The 16784-nt window shown below is 46.4% G+C and overlaps 4 protein-coding genes and 1 pseudogene across 4 annotated transcripts; 3 read left to right on the top strand and 2 right to left on the bottom strand.

Moving 5' to 3' along the window:
* Positions 1-377: 377 nt before the first annotated feature.
* On the top strand, positions 378-1574 carry LOC124690984. Its single transcript, XM_047224287.1, has 3 exons — positions 378-836; positions 953-1105; positions 1188-1574. Exons 1-3 carry the CDS (start codon positions 378-380, stop codon positions 1572-1574), a joined length of 999 nt encoding a protein of 332 aa, XP_047080243.1.
* An 867-nt stretch (positions 1575-2441) lies between these two features.
* Positions 2442-5078, bottom strand: LOC124690985. The gene is made up of 5 exons (XM_047224288.1): positions 5022-5078; positions 4737-4898; positions 3303-4205; positions 3073-3228; positions 2442-2911 (listed from the first exon to the last, which is right to left on the bottom strand). The coding sequence occupies exons 1-5, from the start codon at positions 5076-5078 to the stop codon at positions 2513-2515; spliced, it is 1677 nt and encodes a 558-aa protein (XP_047080244.1). The 3' UTR covers positions 2442-2512.
* Positions 5079-5584: 506 nt separating this feature from the next.
* LOC124693486 lies at positions 5585-7453 on the top strand. The gene is made up of 3 exons (XM_047226958.1): positions 5585-6466; positions 6539-6694; positions 6883-7453. The coding sequence occupies exons 1-3, from the start codon at positions 5585-5587 to the stop codon at positions 7276-7278; spliced, it is 1434 nt and encodes a 477-aa protein (XP_047082914.1). The 3' UTR covers positions 7279-7453.
* A 2126-nt stretch (positions 7454-9579) lies between these two features.
* Positions 9580-11976, bottom strand: LOC124693485 (putative receptor protein kinase ZmPK1). Its single transcript, XM_047226957.1, has one exon. The coding sequence runs from the start codon at positions 11974-11976 to the stop codon at positions 9580-9582; it is 2397 nt and encodes a 798-aa protein (XP_047082913.1).
* Positions 11977-14150: 2174 nt separating this feature from the next.
* The window catches only part of LOC124690986, an 8448-nt pseudogene continuing 5814 nt past the window's right edge, over positions 14151-16784 (top strand).

Consider the following 16784-nt stretch of genomic DNA (forward strand, 5'->3'; position numbering starts at 1 on the left):
AGTAAATGATCAAATCAGGAGCAGCAAATATTCATATAAATAACAAACAAATAAAACCTAGGGATCGTAACTCGTAAGAAGTGTGTCTTCTTCTTCAACCTGCACTTGCACATAATAGAATCTAAGTTCTAGTTAACTAGCTTTGTTGCAACGAAACGATGACATTGTGAGTCTGTACCAGACGATATTAGGATCCATTTTCTTGTAATTTTCTTTCGCGGGAATGTTCATTGAACCGTATGATGCACGATTAATTGGTTTCTTGTTCACGATGTGCACTCCACGGTCCAGAAACATCCAAGTCAGTCGGTGTTGCCTTGGGACCAATCAGACCAGCCCAACTCTCAAACCTGACTACACAATGCACCCCTGGTGATATGGGCTCTTACGGTCATCTGTTCAAGTTATTTGTTAAATATTGTCCGAACACATTGAGTGGTCTCACGCGACTGAAGCTGGAGAATTTGAGGCTACTGGAGTCAGACTTCCATGAACTTTTCGGATTATTTAAGCAACTGGAGTTCCTACGCTTGGACAACTGTGGCATGAAGTTTCCGTCCTTGCTAGAAGTGGAACACCCACGACTCCGTGAACTTGCGATTCTCAGGAGTAGTTTTGAGACGGTGGATCTGAAGTGGCTTCCTGAGCTCAGAACGCTAACCTTTTCTTGTTGGCTACCTCAACATGATGATCCTTTATCTTTTGGTCATGTCCCGCTGCTCCACACGGTCAGCATTAGTAATAAGGCTGGCTTGTCGCACAAGATGCTCAAGTTAAGTGAATTTCTTCGCAAAACAACCTTGAGCAACCTGCACGTGAACTTCCAAAGTGAAAAGGTTAGTGATGGTTATGGTCTGGTTGATGATGCACGTAGATTTTCCTGGCCATGCCTTTATGAGGTTGTAGTCTTTAATTTGGGCAACATATTTTGCACTATGTCTATCTTTTGCAGATTTGGGTTAAACCTGAAGGCCTGAGAGAATTGTCGCAGGTGTTCAAGAAGCTAAGGTTTGTGAATTTGTCTGGCATTTCAGAAGAATGTGACTTGACTTGGACAATGTTCGTTCTGCATGGTGCACCTTTCCTCGAGGAGCTATGCATCAGGGTAAAGTCTTTCTACCTTTCCACAAAATCTTCTTCTTTTACATCAATGCATGCAAATGTTTGTCTGATAAGAAACATTGCAGGTTTGCGACTGTTTGGGGATATGGGAGAAAAAAACGCTCACATGTAGCAAGGAGAGGAAGGACGCAGATGCAAAATGGGAAACGTCTGCATCTGATTTCAAGCACCACAACCTTTCAGTGCTCAGGATCATTGGGTTTCAGTCAGAAGATAAGTTTGTGAATTATATCACAGCTGTCATGGAATCAGCAGTCAATCTGAAGGAAATATACCTGCATGAGAAGCCAGTGTGCGAGAAGTGTATGTATGATCACCGGCCAAAGAATAGGTACCCGCGGACAAAGAGCCAGAGGACCTTGGTTATTAACAGTTTTGGCATGGATATGCGCCCGCTTTTAACTCTTCACTTCCCGAGTTTAAGAGAACAGTGTAATGGTTCTGCTGGGTGACAAGAAAACATATGTTATGGTCTTGATGAGCACTTATTTGTGTAGTTCTTATTTTACACTTCGTTTACATTTGCAACGATGACTCTCAGTTAGTAACTGCATATTTTATTGGTAGTAAAATATTGCTAAGAAACTAAACTATTCTTTCTAAGGGTTCAAGTTTTCAGGAGAGCTCGCTATCTTAAATTTCAGTGAGCTCAGTATTACTTTTGCATGAATGTGATGTCATTTTTTTTTGCATTTTCTAGTACGCCAGAATCTTCTATTGTTTGGTCAGCAATCAATTCAGATGTTTGCATGATGTTCCTTAAAAAACAGCTGTCTGCATGCTGCTTGTTATTTTGCTGTCCATGTAAACTAAATTATTATTGGTGCTGGAGAGAAATGCCATTTGTTAAAGTCATACGGCATGATACACATAAATTCAAATCCATGGGAAAAACAAGCATCTGGAATGGGAAAATTTTGTTAAACTGACACAGAAGTTACTGCAACAATTGTAAGGTTGAGAAAGGGGACAGAAGACCTTCCAGATTAATGACATGCTCTCAAAGAACCATATCAACAAGATACACATTTACACATCACTGGATCAAAATCCAATATATATCTGCAAACTCTCAAACTTGGCATTAGCTAAATATATATATAGTTCAGCTTTCAGATCATAAATTCCCAAAGGACCATACAAACTGATGCACTCATCACTAACATGGCACACACAAAATTACAAACCTGGTATAACATTTACTTACAGTACCACAGGATTATGTAGTTCTTGAGTTAATGGCATTATTGCAATAATGCCACGGTTACTTTTTACTGGTTTTGATTGATTATACAAGGAACTATGCGAACTGATATTAAATAAACTACCTGAAAAGCCTTCAGCTATCTTTTCAGGCACACAAAGTGATAAAGGTTCTTTAATGAAAACACTACGGTAATCTTGCCTTATGATCATCGCTCATTACAGAGAAGTCCAGGAAGTGAATCCTGGCACCTGATTCGATGCACTGGGTCATTAGTTTCCTCATTGAACACCTATGCTTCTTTGACCGCGGAAACATAATCGGCTTTAAAGGCTTCATGTGCTTGCATTTGTCACATGACAGTCTCCTATAAAGGTACACATACTTCAGATTGACCGCTGCATTCATGACACGCCTGACATGACTCGCCATGTAAGACTCGAAGCAGAAGATGATGAGCTTGGTAAGACGGTGGTGCTTGAAATTTGATGTAGGTGATTCCCACTCTACGCCCTTCTCCTCGATATACGAGCCTTCTCTCCTCTTATCCTTATCCATTTGCATTTCACACGGATGATCAATTACCTGCATTCCACCCATAGGACATAGGTAAATGGAACAGTTTGGTTTCGCTGCAGACATCTATCGGCCAAGTAAACCCCAGGTGTGTGCAACCATGCAAGGGAAATAATAACACAACAGCTCAAACAAAAAAATATCAGAAGAAGCTTTAGGTTCAAACAAACCGTCATGTAGAACTCCTCCAGGGATGGCGCGGCTTCCAGAATGAACATTGTCCATGTGAGATCATACCCTTCAGGAATATGACCTAGATTGACAATCTTTAGTCGGTTGAACGCAGATGCCAGCCTTTTGGTCACAGACTCTGGTTGAACCCAAATCTGCAAGAATAAACACATGATAGGATAAGTAGAGAGCAAGTGAAGAAAGAACAAATCAGTCATCCCAGACTTACCTTTTCACATCTAAACCCCAACATCAGGTCCCGTACAGAGGTCTCACAAAGTAACGTACTTAACTTGATCATCTTGTGCCAACTAAGAGCAGCATTTTCGAGGCTCACAACCTCGAGCAATGGGACATGACCAAATGACAGCGGTATTTCTTCGAAAGACCTCCAAAACGCGAAGTCTGTCCGGGTGAGTCTTGGGAGCCACTTGAGTTCAACTTTGCCAAAAAGGCACCTGACCATACTGAGCTCACAGAGCTGCGCGTGCTCAACTTGGTGTGTTACCATACGCATTGTGCCGCAACGGAGAAAACCTAAATACTTCAATTGCTTGCAAGTGCCGAGGATGTTGGAGAGGAAGTCAGATTCAGAAAATATCAAATTCTCCAGGGAGAGGCGTGTCAGACCAGTAAATACATCGAGACACGCATAAAAGAATGACACGAACCAGGCCCCGTAGTTCAGATGATCCTCAAGCCTGCACTGTTTGCTTTCCTTCACTGTCAGAACTGTGAATTCGGCCTTCTCAATCTTGTGTGTGGCCATGGCATTGCCAATAGCGTGTCCAATGGATATGGGGACATTATCGCTCAAGTAGAACTCGGTGCTCAAGAGGCGGACGGTGTGTCGTCCACCCGGATCCCTGCGTGCCAGCATGCTTTTTGTCGCTTCAACCACGGCTGCATTCGTCCGAACCAAGTCATCACCAGCAGAGATATTGGCGCTTGACACCCCGTCTGGCACGAAATCCTTGGCATTTATCACGAGTCGGGAGAGCTCAGCAGAGAGCCCGCTCCACCGTCTAGAGAGGATGCAGGTTCTCGCAGCGTCGCGGACATCGAGTCGGTCGAGGATGCTGACCAGAATGTCGCCAGGCAATGCGCTGAGCCTATCCTCTCTACTGCGTTTCTGCATGTGGCATGGCAACAAAAATAAGTGTTTGTTTCATACCAAGATGCAATTTGGATCCTCAAATATGCAGTTCATATACAAGCACAAAGAAGTAATTTTGATGGAGTACAAGATTTACAAATTCGAAGATGTATTACTGTATGAAGGAAGCCATTTTGATTCAGCCTTGGAGATACAATTCTACATACTGTCGTACAGATGCAATTTTCATGGTTTTCCAGGTTTTTAAGAAGATTAGAGGACTATGTTGTCTCTGGAAGCAAAAGATGTAGAGGAAAAGAAACGACAAGGACTCACCCGTATGCTCGAAACGCATGGTTTGGCCGTCGATCTGCCAGCCGGTGGCCGTTTCGCCATGGCCGGGGAGGCTTTCTGAGGTCTTGGGAGTTGCTATGCAGAAGATCTTGTAGCGCCTGCGCAATGTGAATCTGGCACTCGATGACTTGTGAGTTACTGGAAGGGGGTCGAATTCGGAATCCGGGTTGCCTCATGGCATAGACGATACGACGGAGCACCGGCTGGCTGTACCAGGACGCGGCCAACCGCTACGACCTCCGCGTCTCCCAGTCCCACCTCGCCAGCGACGCGCTCCGCCTCGAGAATACCGAGCTCACCTGAATGTAGAGTTGTATGAAGGTACGGCTCACCGCTCCGAGCCGCAGAACGAATTCGACCCCCTTTCGGTTTAGACTACAGAAGGAGAAATCGAATCCTTCTGATTTCTGTCTCATAGTTTCCATCCAAGGGGAACACGAGCCGATGTATATCAAGTCCGGGCGGTCTCCCCTGCAGTCATCAGATTTCGGAGGAGACCAGCAACAAGTCCCAGATTACAACTTCTTCTGGGACCTCGGCAGATCCATGAGCCATGGGGGTGAGTTCCTTGTCCGTTCTTTTCCTCTAGATCTTTTCTTATTCAGTCTCTGATCAAAGTTGCATGAACCTATTTATGGGGAAAATAGCACCTCCCCAGACGTCAGAAATCCTCTCCGGCCTCTCATCTCCAGCGACTGGCTGCCAGATCGATGGTGAGTTCATTCCTTGTCCTCTTTATCCTCTTTTCCTTTTACTAGATGCTCTAGCCTCTAACAATAAAAAAAAGAAGATGGAATAGTAGTTAGAACTAGAACCTATTATGCAGAAAAATATTTAGTCTCTATCTGTTGGACCACATAAACATTGGCTTCTGCATGTAAATTGTATCTCTGAGACTGAACCAAATCTGGCTTCCTTCTTAATTGCACTCGTCCGTTTGGAAAAATATACTGCACCCAAATTACATCTTGGTGATCGTACAGAAATTGCATCTCTGATGATATTGAAGTCGCATATTTGTGCAAGTGTGAAATCAGCTCTTACATTTGTTTCCATGTCAAATGCAGAAACGCGATAGAGATGATAGGCTCAGCTCACTGCCTGACGACATTCTTGTCAACATTCTTGACCGGCTCAATGCCCGCGATGCCGGAAGAACCAGCGTCATCTCCAGGCGGTGGAGTCAGCTCTTAGCCAAGCTCTCTCAACTGATAATAAATGCTCAGGACTTCCTGCCCGAGGGCTTGTCAAGCGACAACATGTCTGGTGACGACTTGGTTCGGGTGAATGCTGCTGCTGTTGAAGCGACAAAGAGCCTGCTGACACGCAGAAATCCAGGTGAACACACCATCTGCCGCTTGTCTACCACGTTCTACTTGGAAGATGATGCCCCCATATCCATTGGGCATGCTGTTGGCAATGCCATGTCGACACACAAGATTGAGAAGGCCGAATTCACAGTTTTGACAGAGAAGGATGATGAGCTGAGCTACGGGCCACGGTTCGTGTTATTTTTTAATGAGTGCCTGCATGCATTTACTGGTCTAACAAGCCTCCACCTGGAGAATTTGATGTTTGCTGAATCTGGCTTCGTCTCAAACATCCTCGGCACTTGCAAGCAATTACAACATTTAGATTTTACCAATTGCGAGACAGAGAGTTGGATGATCCTCCAAGTTGAGCATGCACAACTCACTACTCTTAGTTTTATCGATTGCTGTATGGGCAAAGTCGAACTCAAGTGGCTCCCAAGACTCACCAGGATAAATTTCGAGTGGTTGATGTGCTTCAAAGAACTACCACTATCATTTGTTCATGTCCCATTGCTCGAGGTTGTGAGCCTTACAAATATTGCTCTCAGATGGCACAAATTGATCAAGTTAAGCACGTTACTTTTTGAAACCTCTGTACGAGACCTGCGCTTGGACTTCAAATGTGAAAAGGTAAGTCGGGATGATTGCTTTGTTCTGGCTTCACTCGTTCTCTGCTCATCCTGTCATGTGTCTATTTTCCAGATTTGGGTTCAGCCAGAGTGTCTGACCAAAAGGTTGTCATCTGTGTTCCACCGACTAAGTATTGTCAATCTAGTTAGTATTCCTGAAGGATATGATCTCACATGGACAATGTTCATTCTGGAAGCCGCACCATCCCTGGAGGAGTTCTACATGAAGGTATGCCCTCAATCTTGTTGGTCTTTTCTTAGCGGTTGCTCTACTACTTGAAGGTATGTTCGCACCTAAAGCTTGCTCTATTCTTATTTGTTTGAGTGGTTGCTCTATTATTTCGGCACCTATGCTTTACTTGAGTACAGATGTTTGTGGCAAAATTAACCTACCTCTGTCCTATGGGTGGAATGCAGGTACTGGATCACCCATGTGAAATGGAAATGAATAAGAAGAAGAGGAGGAAAGGCTTGTATAGCGAGAAGAAGGGCGTAGAGTGGGAATCACCTACATCAAATTTCAAGCACTACCGTCTTACCAAGCTCATCATCTTCTGCTTTGAGTCTTGCATGGTTAGTCATGTCAGGCACGTCATGAAAGCAGCGGTGAATCTCAAGGATGTGTACATGTATAGTAGACTGGGATGTATGGATTGCGTAGACCTGAAACCTCTGAAGCCGTCTACTTTTCCGTGGTCAATAAAAAAAAGAGCTTCAACGAAGAAGTTAATTACCCAGGGCATCGAGTCACATGCCAGGATTCACTTCCCGCACTCTGCTGAAATGAGCGATGATCATGCTGCAAGGTTATAAAGTACTCTCTTTGTTAAAGACTGTTTGTGTGCCTGAGAAGATAGCCCCAGGCTTTTCAGGAAGCTTGTTCAATAAAACAGTCCAATCTGCATAATGTTTGTATTCTATGACTCATGGCAGGTTTTCTTGTATAATCAAAACCACTTGAAAGTAATTGTGGCACAGTTGCAAATCATTCCACGAATTACTTAATCCCCTTGTGCACTTTGAAGTAAATTTTAGGCCAAGTTGTAGAGTCATATTGGATATTGATCCAGTGATCTGCAATGTGCATCTGTGTTGGTGATGAGTGCATCAGTTGATATGGTCCAATGAATGTGTAAATTGTGTGTCGTTTTGGTGATGGATGCATCGTGTCTCATTGATCTGGAAGGTCGCCTGGAAGGTCCATCAGTTGGTGATGGAAGCGGTAGTCTATCTTTGTACTCTATGGCACATTTTCCAGCATAAGCAGTTTAACAAACTGCATGTGAACACCTGAACAGATTTCTGACAAAACCAAGAGAAGATTGTGGACAGCAAAAAAGATGATTGACAACACATTCATGCAACCTGAATAAAGATCATTGGGTTACAAGCATCATTTTCAGCATCAACAAGAATGTTTATTAAATTTGTGCAAGGAACCTGAAGCACACAGCGAATGCTCCAGGTGAAGTATTTGATCTGAACTGAGAAATTCTGTAACCTTCTTCCAGCTTAATACCTTCAGGCTCCTAGCCAAACATCAAAATCAGTGATAATATCTTCAGGCTTTGAACCTATTTTACTTGATGGATGCAACCGAAGAAAGTGTACCAGCACCCGAGAACACAGAACTGCACGAGGTTTTATCACGATAGACACTGAAAAATAAACCATCTGTTCATTGCGATGGTGTACTCAATCCATCTCGCTGACTAGCTGCAGGTATCACGCCTCCCTTTGCTAGCACTTGATGCCTTGCAGAAGTTCATGTTTTGCCTCTGTGTGATAATTCAAGATCTCATTGGACATTGGGTAAATGCATGCATCGTTGGGCAGCTGATTTTCTGGTTGTTATTGTGGTCCATTGCTCGAGTACACAACCTGGAAGCTAAGGCCTATATTTCCTGCGTCCAGCAAAGTAATTAGCTCTTTTGTTATATTTTTTTAGCAACATCATCTATTTATTCTCAGTTGAGCATCTACTCATGTGCATGGAGGAGGGAATATATGCTCTTCATTGGTTCTCATATCTAGCCTCAAAATGTTCTGAACAATAAAAAACTATTAGGTATTTTTATCTTCAAATGTATGTACCCTTTGATGCGCGTTCTCCAATCCAGGGCTCCAGTTCCACTCCGAGAACATATGTAGGCTGGCAGGAGCAACAGCAGTCATTCCCTCTCTGTATTGATTTGTCCTTTTTCTTCTTTGATTGGGAAACTAGGTTGAATTATTGTGACTATGCTTGCCCCTTCATATATTGTCAGCTACGTAGGACACAATTTTGACTTAACTTCGAAACATTTGTGCACAGAGATTGCGCAAAAGATAATTACTGCAAAGACAAGCACACCCATGAGCATTGTGCAGCACTCCACTTGGCATTATTACCAAAATGTACCATTGCTGTGTAAACATGAAGATCCTGTCTGGGACACAGGATCTATAAGAACCATATGAATTTCAGTAGAAGCGGTTTCCAGCAGAAATAGGGGCAAGTTTTGGCTGTTTGCATCAGTGATGTAACATTTCTTCTATCATCTAGAAAATAGTATGGGAAAATTCCGGAAATTCAATTCGGCTCCCGGGTGCGTATGCTCCCTCTATCAAAAAATTATATTTCAAAATGTCGAAAAAATTGGAAAAAAAATTCTACATGTACATCTCCATAATATACGTGCGTTCATTAAGTTTCATGAAAAACCAATATTTTGTGTGGTCTAAATAAAAAATAGAAAGTTTATCTTGTGAAAACCATTATTTTTAGCACTGAATTTTGTCTTTTTTTACACACGTCACATGATAAGTCGATTTTTTATGAAATGACTTTCTGAGCACGTAGCACGTGAAGATGTACGTGCGAACTTTTAGTTTCAATTTTTAAAAAAAATTAAAATGTACGTAAGATGTATTTCGAAATATAGGGAGCATATGCACCCATGTTCCAAAACACCGCTCCCGGGAAAATTCATGGTATCCAAAAGGGCCTTACTACTAATAGTTCATTACAACAAAGTATGGCAAGGCTATTTAATAAACGTTATTGCTAATATATTTTGGCCAATTCTTCACATAGCTGATTTGTGCACTCCCTTCTACAGTATTATGGTAGTGCTATTCATCAACTGAAGCTAGCATCTGCACCACATTTTCCATGGTAGGTCTCCTGCTTCTATCTTCCTGCAAGCATGAAATAGCCAGCTTCATCATAGTTCTTGCTTGCAAATTGTTGAAATGGCCATTCAATCTAGTGTCAACGAAGTCAGCGAGAAAAGACTGTTCGCTGACATCCAACTCCAGCATCTCCATGAGCATCCTGACCATCCGTTTGAGGACCATTTCCACCTCTTCATCCTCATTCTTATCCAAGTTTGAAACACGAGCTCCCTTTAGTAATTCTAAAAGTACCACCCCAAAGCTATAGACATCAACCTTTGCTGTTATTGGGAGACTTGAGACCCATTCAGGCGCTAAATAACCTCTTGTTCCTCGGATCCGTGATACACTCATGTTGGATCCACCTCTGTTAAGGAGCTTTGCGAGGCCAAAGTCAGCGATCTTTGGCTCTAAGTTCTCATCCAGCAATATATTTTCAGGCTTCATGTCGCAGTGGATGACCCACTCCGAGCACTCATGATGAAGATAAGCCAACCCTTTTGCCACCCCTAGAGCAATGCTGAACCTCTGCTTCCATTCAAGTAAGACACCACCAAACAACATTTTGTCCAATGACCCATTCTCCACAAATTCTGAAACCAGTATCCTATGTGGATCATCAGAACAGAATCCCCAAACCCTCACTAGATGCATATGGTAGATCCTGCCAATCACATTCAGTTCATGCTGAAATTCTTCTTCACCTTGGTTTACATCTGCCAACTTTTTCACAGCTACCTCCCTTTTATCTTTCAAGACACCTTTGTACACAATGCCTGATGTTCCCCTTCCAAGTTCATCCTGAAACCTTCTTGTAGCTGTCACCAGCTCCGTGTAGGTGTATATGCGAAAATGGTTGGTTAACATTTCATACCCAACCTCAGCTGGCCATACTCCTCTTAATTGCCTACCCTCCCTCCTCAAAATAAACCATCCTAATGCGACAAATATTAACTCTGCTAGAAAAATCGCTGATGAGAATCCGTACAAGTACACATACTTAGACTCATTCTGGCCAGTTTTACGCTCATCCGTGAAATGTGCTATGAAATATCTGTTTGCTGCACTACAGTTAGCTCTATATTTAGGACCAAGAGGCTGCGAGTGGGGAATTGAGGACATTGGCACTTGTATGCCCTTGGGAATCTTGATGTACATGGTACCTGTACTACCAAGGTTAATCAGGGTTACACCACCGAGAAGACTAGACTTTGGATAACAATCACCATATCCTCGCCAGTATGCAAATCCCGCGCAGTTGCAGTCACTCAGGCATATGTTCTTGCAATTGCGAAGAGAAACAAAACGATGAGCACCTAGATCGTACCCAAGGAAATCAGTGTTTGGTAGCTCAACAAATCTCACTTTCTGTGCATCGCAAGTGATGTTGAACTTAGGGCTGCATCCTTTGCTCCGATCACTTGGATCCACAACCTGGTATCCAGGGGCACATACACAAGCAGGCACCGGTGTATACACGCAAATCCCATTCCTACCGCACAGACCACGCACTTTGCAGAGCTGAGGGAATGCCATCCATGTGACTGACCATGTTCTTTGTACCTTATCCAAACTATATAGCCGGAGATTGCCATCAGAATCCAGTGTCAGTCTCCTCAGGATCCCAGGGCCCCAATCTGCAGCCGTGAAGGTTGCATTATCACTTGCAAGGAAATGGCCCAAGGTATCAAGAGCCCCACTGGTGCTGCTGTTAAACGGTATTCTAAGCTTTTCCCAGATAGTCCTGCTTGGATTTGGCCAATAGATGAATGAGAGATCCTTCTCATCATCAAACAGAGAAACAAGGTACTGATCATCGAAATGGAAGCTGTAGTGGCCAGGGACAAGCGCCCTATTAGCAGATACCAACTTCATGGTCGCATTGATGCTCTGACGGGGTAACAAGGTATCAGTGGGAGAAGCAAAGCTTTCCCACAAAATGCTTCCACCTTTACCCTTTACAACGAGGTTCCCAGAATCCAAGAGACGAGCTTGGTGAGCAGTAGAAGAGCTCACATTGTTGGTCCATACGATCTGCCCACTCTGATCTCTCAAGACCATGCTCCCATCGGAATTCAACATAAGTTTGGATCCCCAGGTGTAAACAGGGTGGAGAGGATTCGCGCTCCAGACGACGGTTTTTTCAGAGGAGTTGGAAAACCAAATGGAGAATACTGAGGAATTGGGTGAAACCTGGTAGAAGCCGCATGTGAAAGTGCCATCTGGAGAATAGAGCACATCGGAGCTGTGCTCTACGGAGAGAGAGGAGCCTGGCGAGAGGAAGTCAAGGCCTGAGATACACGGCAGACACTGGATGGAAGTGAGGAGAAACAGGGAGAATGAGCGTGCATCCATGGTTGGTGGTTGATCTTTGCGATGAGCGGGAGTGCATCTTATTATAGTAGTATGATTCAGAGAGCAGTACAGTCTACTGGGAGCAAACCGCGTGCGCTCCATGAAAGAAGACCGCGCCGAACGGCCCGTGGCCCCATTTGGAAAAAAACTCTGCTCCACCTAATCTCTTTGATTGAGTTCAGCCTTATCTCTCGTCCCCGTTCTTTGGTAAATCATCGTACAGTAGTATTTTTTGAAAAAGAATCTAACCTTTTGACAGACCTAATGTCCCATTTGGTAAACTATTTCGAAAAAATATGAGCCCTGAGTTCGGTGCCATGGAGAAACTCTGCAGATCGAGCCAAGTTTTTCGCTGCAGATTTGCTGCAGGTGGTTCGGCGCCAATGGCCTTGGAGCCAACCTAGCTCGGCGCCGTTGCTCCGGCGAAAAATCTTGGCGCCGACATGCGCAACTACAGCTTCATCTTGCTGAATCTAGGGTCAGGTTCCGAACAAGTACTGGCTAGCTGTTGTCTTCGTTCGGTCAACCTACCAAGTCTGAACTCTCGAACCAAACAAAGTCATGGCCAGGGTTCATGGATAAATGATGCTCCCGGCGACTTTGTGCTCACGAGAACAGATGCCCCACGCTAAAGAGGTGGATTACATTGATTTCGACTGGATTGTGTATGTCTGGTACGCGTTGTACTGAAATTTCCGGACAGCTTCCCTAAAGTTGTTCTCACATTTTGCAGGAAACATGGCCACCATGTGAAACTGCAAGATGAGATTAAAAAAAAAGTAGTCCACTAAGCCAGTGGAATACTGCATCAACACACTTCTAATCAAAGTGTGGCGGGTCTTGGGGATGTTTGGTTGGACTTACTTTTAGCTTTTGTGGAAAACAGGTGGGGTCATGCCCAAATTTCAGGCTAATTGACCTTGAGTTTTCTTGCTAATTGACATAGCCGGTCGTTATGATGGCAAGTAGCAGCAGCTGAACTACTCGTAAGTAGCAGTATTTGTTATTTCTTCCATCTTCCCAGCTTCAACTGGACGAGAATCTACCGTACGAGCTAGCTTGGTAGTTTCAAAGGATGAAAGATTGATTGAAATCTTGAGGTGAATATTAATGCTATGTAGTTAGCGGACATGGCTTTGATGGCAAGAAGGTCGTCATTGTCTACTGAGATTATAGCATGCTTATAGCTGAATAATATGGTTTCATACGTTTGTAGGACGACGTCAACGGTGTAGTACAGGTATAGACTGCAATTCTCCTTAATTATTGGTACCTTAGTTTGTATTGGGTCAATTTCGGCTGGATATTATGTTGTAGAAAACGAGTCAAAGCTGCTGTGGTGTGCAAACTCGTCTGTCCTGCCAGTCATCCACACTCCACTGACCGCTCCGAAACAGTGTGTTTCCCAAATCGGCTGAATGAGATAGCTTCGGTGTCGAGCATGGTCACAACGTGTCATAGGATTAGTAGGTACTTGATGAGGTGATCAAGTAGTGGTGACTGATGGATCAATCGAGTAGCTGTTTGTTTTGAAGGTACTGCTACTTGTTTCGTGAAGAAAATTGAACTGTATTGTTAGAAACAAGATGAGGAAGAGAGAAAGCATGGGTACGTACTTTCGGCTGTGTGACGAACATGTGCATGTTCATGCGCTAGCTAGCTCTGTTTTGGCACTTAGAAAACCGACACTGCAGGGGATATTCACTTTGGCTCATAGGAGCATTTGCTCCCATTATGTGAATCAACATTTCGAAGTGTCAAAAAATTCTAAAATAAAATTTTACATGTACATGTACATATTTTATGTTGGTACACAAGTTTTCAAAAAAAACTAAAAAAAATTTGTGGCTCCTTAAAAAGGACAAATTTTGATGCTATAACATGACTACGTATAGGACATTTTTTTGTCTTTTTTGTACACGCCACATAAAATGTTGTTTCTCCATGAAAACTTGTGCACTAACATAGAATGTCATGATGTACACCAAAAAATTTGTGTTAGAATTTTTTGCCATTTTTAAATTTTTTTTTTAATTATTTTGTATAATGAGAGTATTTGCTCCTATGAGCCAAAACGCCTCCTCCACGCTGCAGGCTGAGAAAAATATTGGGATGCATGTACATCCTGAGCTGTGCGCACCCAGGTTTGGCAGGACCTCGTAGAGTCGCCCGCCATGGAGGTAAGCAGGGCAGGTGTGTACGTGTAGGCCGCAGCGGAGGAGCAGCTCCGGTAGAAGTCCGCGCGGAGGGCACGGCTGCGCAGGCCGGCGAGCCCGCCGAACCCGCACTCCGCCTGGGAAAGGGCGCAGTGGGAGCCCCGGGCCGGAGCCCCGGTGCCCTCCGGCGTGTCGAGCCGGAACGAGCACGTCGCCGCCGGGGGCGTCGTCGTCATCGACGCCGACGATGACGAGTACTACCGGGGTAGTATCTGCCGGCGGCCACCGTGCTCGCAAACCCTGTCTAGGGTTTCTTTTTTTTAGTTTAAAGCCCATATAGGGCTTTCTTTTGTGTAAAAATTGCCCAAAATAGGGCAAAGTTTAATTAACCACTAGTTTAATGTTATTTTTGGCTGTTTTCCTTTTTTATTTTTATTTTTGTTATTTTAATTACATATGCGGTGCGTCCGCCCGTTGGGCGCAGCGTGCGACCCAAACGGACACGCGGACGCGGGGCGCTGTCCGGGTGTCCGTTCGGCCACCCAAACGGCCCAAAACGGACGGCCCAGCGCGTCCGTTTGGGTCGCCCGGTTGGAGATGCCCTTACTTCGCGCTCAGGCCCTCGCCGATGGTGCTTGCCTCGCCACCGCCGTTGAAGCTAGCAATCCGGAGTGGCATGCCCTCTCATCACCTCGCCGGCGCCAAATTCATGTCGCACAAGCCACGCAATCGGGGAAGGACCTCGCAGTCACATCAATAGGATGGATGGATCGGGGAAGGAGGTCGCAGTGACGTCACGCTCACGTCCAGTCGTTGACGTTGTTTGCGTCGTCTTGGCCGCCAAAGCGACCCGGAATGTCCTGGCGAGTTGTCGTTGTCGTATGTAGCTTAGGGCATCTCCAACACGGCGACTCATCCCGCCCACGCGTCCGGATGGGTCTAAGCGGACAAAAACTAGGCCCAGCGCACGAACTCATCCAAAAACGAATGGTCACGGCGTCCGGGACGACTCAAATTCGGCCCAAATCTAGGATGAGTTTGCGTGGCCGCAGACGCTGATGACTGGCCGCTCGTGTCCGCCCCTTGTCCGCCCCTGGCCCGCGTGCCATAGGGAGAAATCTTTTTTCTTCATTAAAAAGGTAGCCATTACATTTTTTTTAATCTACTACTACTATTCTAATACGTACGGGGCCGGCGACTCGCCGCCGACTCCGCCGGGGCCGTGAATTTCACTCGACGAGGGTGGCCTCTACGCCTGAGGATTCCACTCCAGCTTACAAGCTGGGTGGCTCGGCGGCGGCCCTCATCCTCCTCCTTTCCGTCCTCGCGCTTTGGGCGCGCTCCGCCTCCTGCGGCGGCACCATCCGCTTCCCGCACAGCTCCAGCTCCTGCAGGGAGGCGCGTTCCACAGCGGTTCATGCCTCCAGGCGGACGCGGCCGGCGGCCTGTGCCTCGTTGTTCTCCTTCCGACGGCGCATGCGCTCTTGTCGGCCGCGCTCCGCCGACGCAGCAGCCTCCCGGGCGCGCCGCTCGGGCGAGGGCAGCTGGATGATGTGGCGGGCTGCTCGCATAGCGAGGAGCTGGTTCTTCTGGCCGAGGAGGTCGCCTAATCGGTGGCGGCCGGCCCGGCAGGTGGCCTCGTGCTCCTTCGTCACGCGCCTGAGGTCGGCGAGACGCTCCTCGATGGCAGTGTTGATGTTCGCCAGCGCGAGGTCCTCCGCGTCGACGGGCTCCTCCTCCGCGGCGGTCACCGCCCCCTCCTCCGCGGCCTCGTACCAGCCGTCCGCGGTCTCGTGCCAGCCTTCCGCAGCCGGCTCCACCATCTCCGCGTCCTTTTCCTTCTTCGCCGCCCCCTCGGTAGCGACGCGGAGCGCCTCGTCGTCGGTGACCCAACGCGCGTCCGCCTGCTCCTCCTCCTCCGTCTGCGGGAACCTGGCCCAGGCGGCGAGGGAGAGCTTGGCCCACGTGGCCTGGACGGTGCGCGGCATGGCGATGGAGGTTTAGAGGGTGCCTGCAGGGTGAACTTTGTATTGTTCCCTGCCCCCGCACGCCCGGTACGTGCCTTCGTCCCCGATGCGTCCCCGGGCCTGGCAAGCTCGGACCGGCACCTCATCTTCATCGGCTTCGACGACGTCTTCATCGGCATCGCCTCTACGACTGCCTCGACCGCGTCACCGCCGAGTTCTTCTATGCGTACTCGGTTCGGCAAAACCGCAGTATGCCTTCGTCCCCGACGTGCGCCTGGTTCTGGCAAAACTATGGTTGCACTTCGTCCTCGACGGCTCAGACTGCATCGACTTCGGTATCGACCATCTCCACGACTGTCTCGGCGCGTCTCCGTCACTCTCCTCACACACCACCTCGCCTACGGCTGCATCGGCACCGGCACCCGGCCACGACATCGACCACGACAATCTCTCGCGCGGCTCCCTCGACCAAGGTTGCAGCACCCACGCTCTCGGCTACCTCGACATCGGCGTAAAGGGCTATCACCTCGCATGAGCACCTCAGCTTCTTCTACAGTCGAAGCATCCGCGACGCGACATCGTCCACGACGCTCACGCAACGACTGCGGGGGAGTGTCAGCCCGTTGGTTCCTACATTCGGCTTCTCTCCAGTCTGACCATCCACTAGTGGAAAACAGGCTTCCGT

The sequence above is a fragment of the Lolium rigidum genome, chromosome 2, assembly GCF_022539505.1.
Source record: "Lolium rigidum isolate FL_2022 chromosome 2, APGP_CSIRO_Lrig_0.1, whole genome shotgun sequence".
NCBI classification, from domain to species: Eukaryota; Viridiplantae; Streptophyta; class Magnoliopsida; order Poales; family Poaceae; genus Lolium; species Lolium rigidum.

Bases quoted from the DNA above. Each gene is read 5' to 3' on its own strand.
- LOC124693486 (XM_047226958.1), top strand. From the start codon at position 5,585: ATGCAGAAACGCGATAGAGATGATAGGCTCAGCTCACTGCCTGACGAC. The intron at 6,467-6,538 runs GTAAGTCGGGAT...TCTATTTTCCAG, and splicing joins TGGACTTCAAATGTGAAAAG to ATTTGGGTTCAGCCAGAGTG. The intron at 6,695-6,882 runs GTATGCCCTCAA...GGTGGAATGCAG, and splicing joins TGGAGGAGTTCTACATGAAG to GTACTGGATCACCCATGTGA.
- LOC124690984 (XM_047224287.1), top strand. From the start codon at position 378: ATGGGCTCTTACGGTCATCTGTTCAAGTTATTTGTTAAATATTGTCCG. The intron at 837-952 runs GTTAGTGATGGT...TATCTTTTGCAG, and splicing joins TGAACTTCCAAAGTGAAAAG to ATTTGGGTTAAACCTGAAGG. The intron at 1,106-1,187 runs GTAAAGTCTTTC...GAAACATTGCAG, and splicing joins TCGAGGAGCTATGCATCAGG to GTTTGCGACTGTTTGGGGAT.
- LOC124693485 (XM_047226957.1), bottom strand. From the start codon at position 11,976: ATGGATGCACGCTCATTCTCCCTGTTTCTCCTCACTTCCATCCAGTGT.
- LOC124690985 (XM_047224288.1), bottom strand. From the start codon at position 5,078: ATGGCTCATGGATCTGCCGAGGTCCCAGAAGAAGTTGTAATCTGGGAC. The intron at 4,899-5,021 runs GTCTCCTCCGAA...CTCCTTCTGTAG, and splicing joins TAATCTGGGACTTGTTGCTG to TCTAAACCGAAAGGGGGTCG. The intron at 4,206-4,736 runs GTACAGCCAGCC...TGCCACATGCAG, and splicing joins TAGCGGTTGGCCGCGTCCTG to AAACGCAGTAGAGAGGATAG.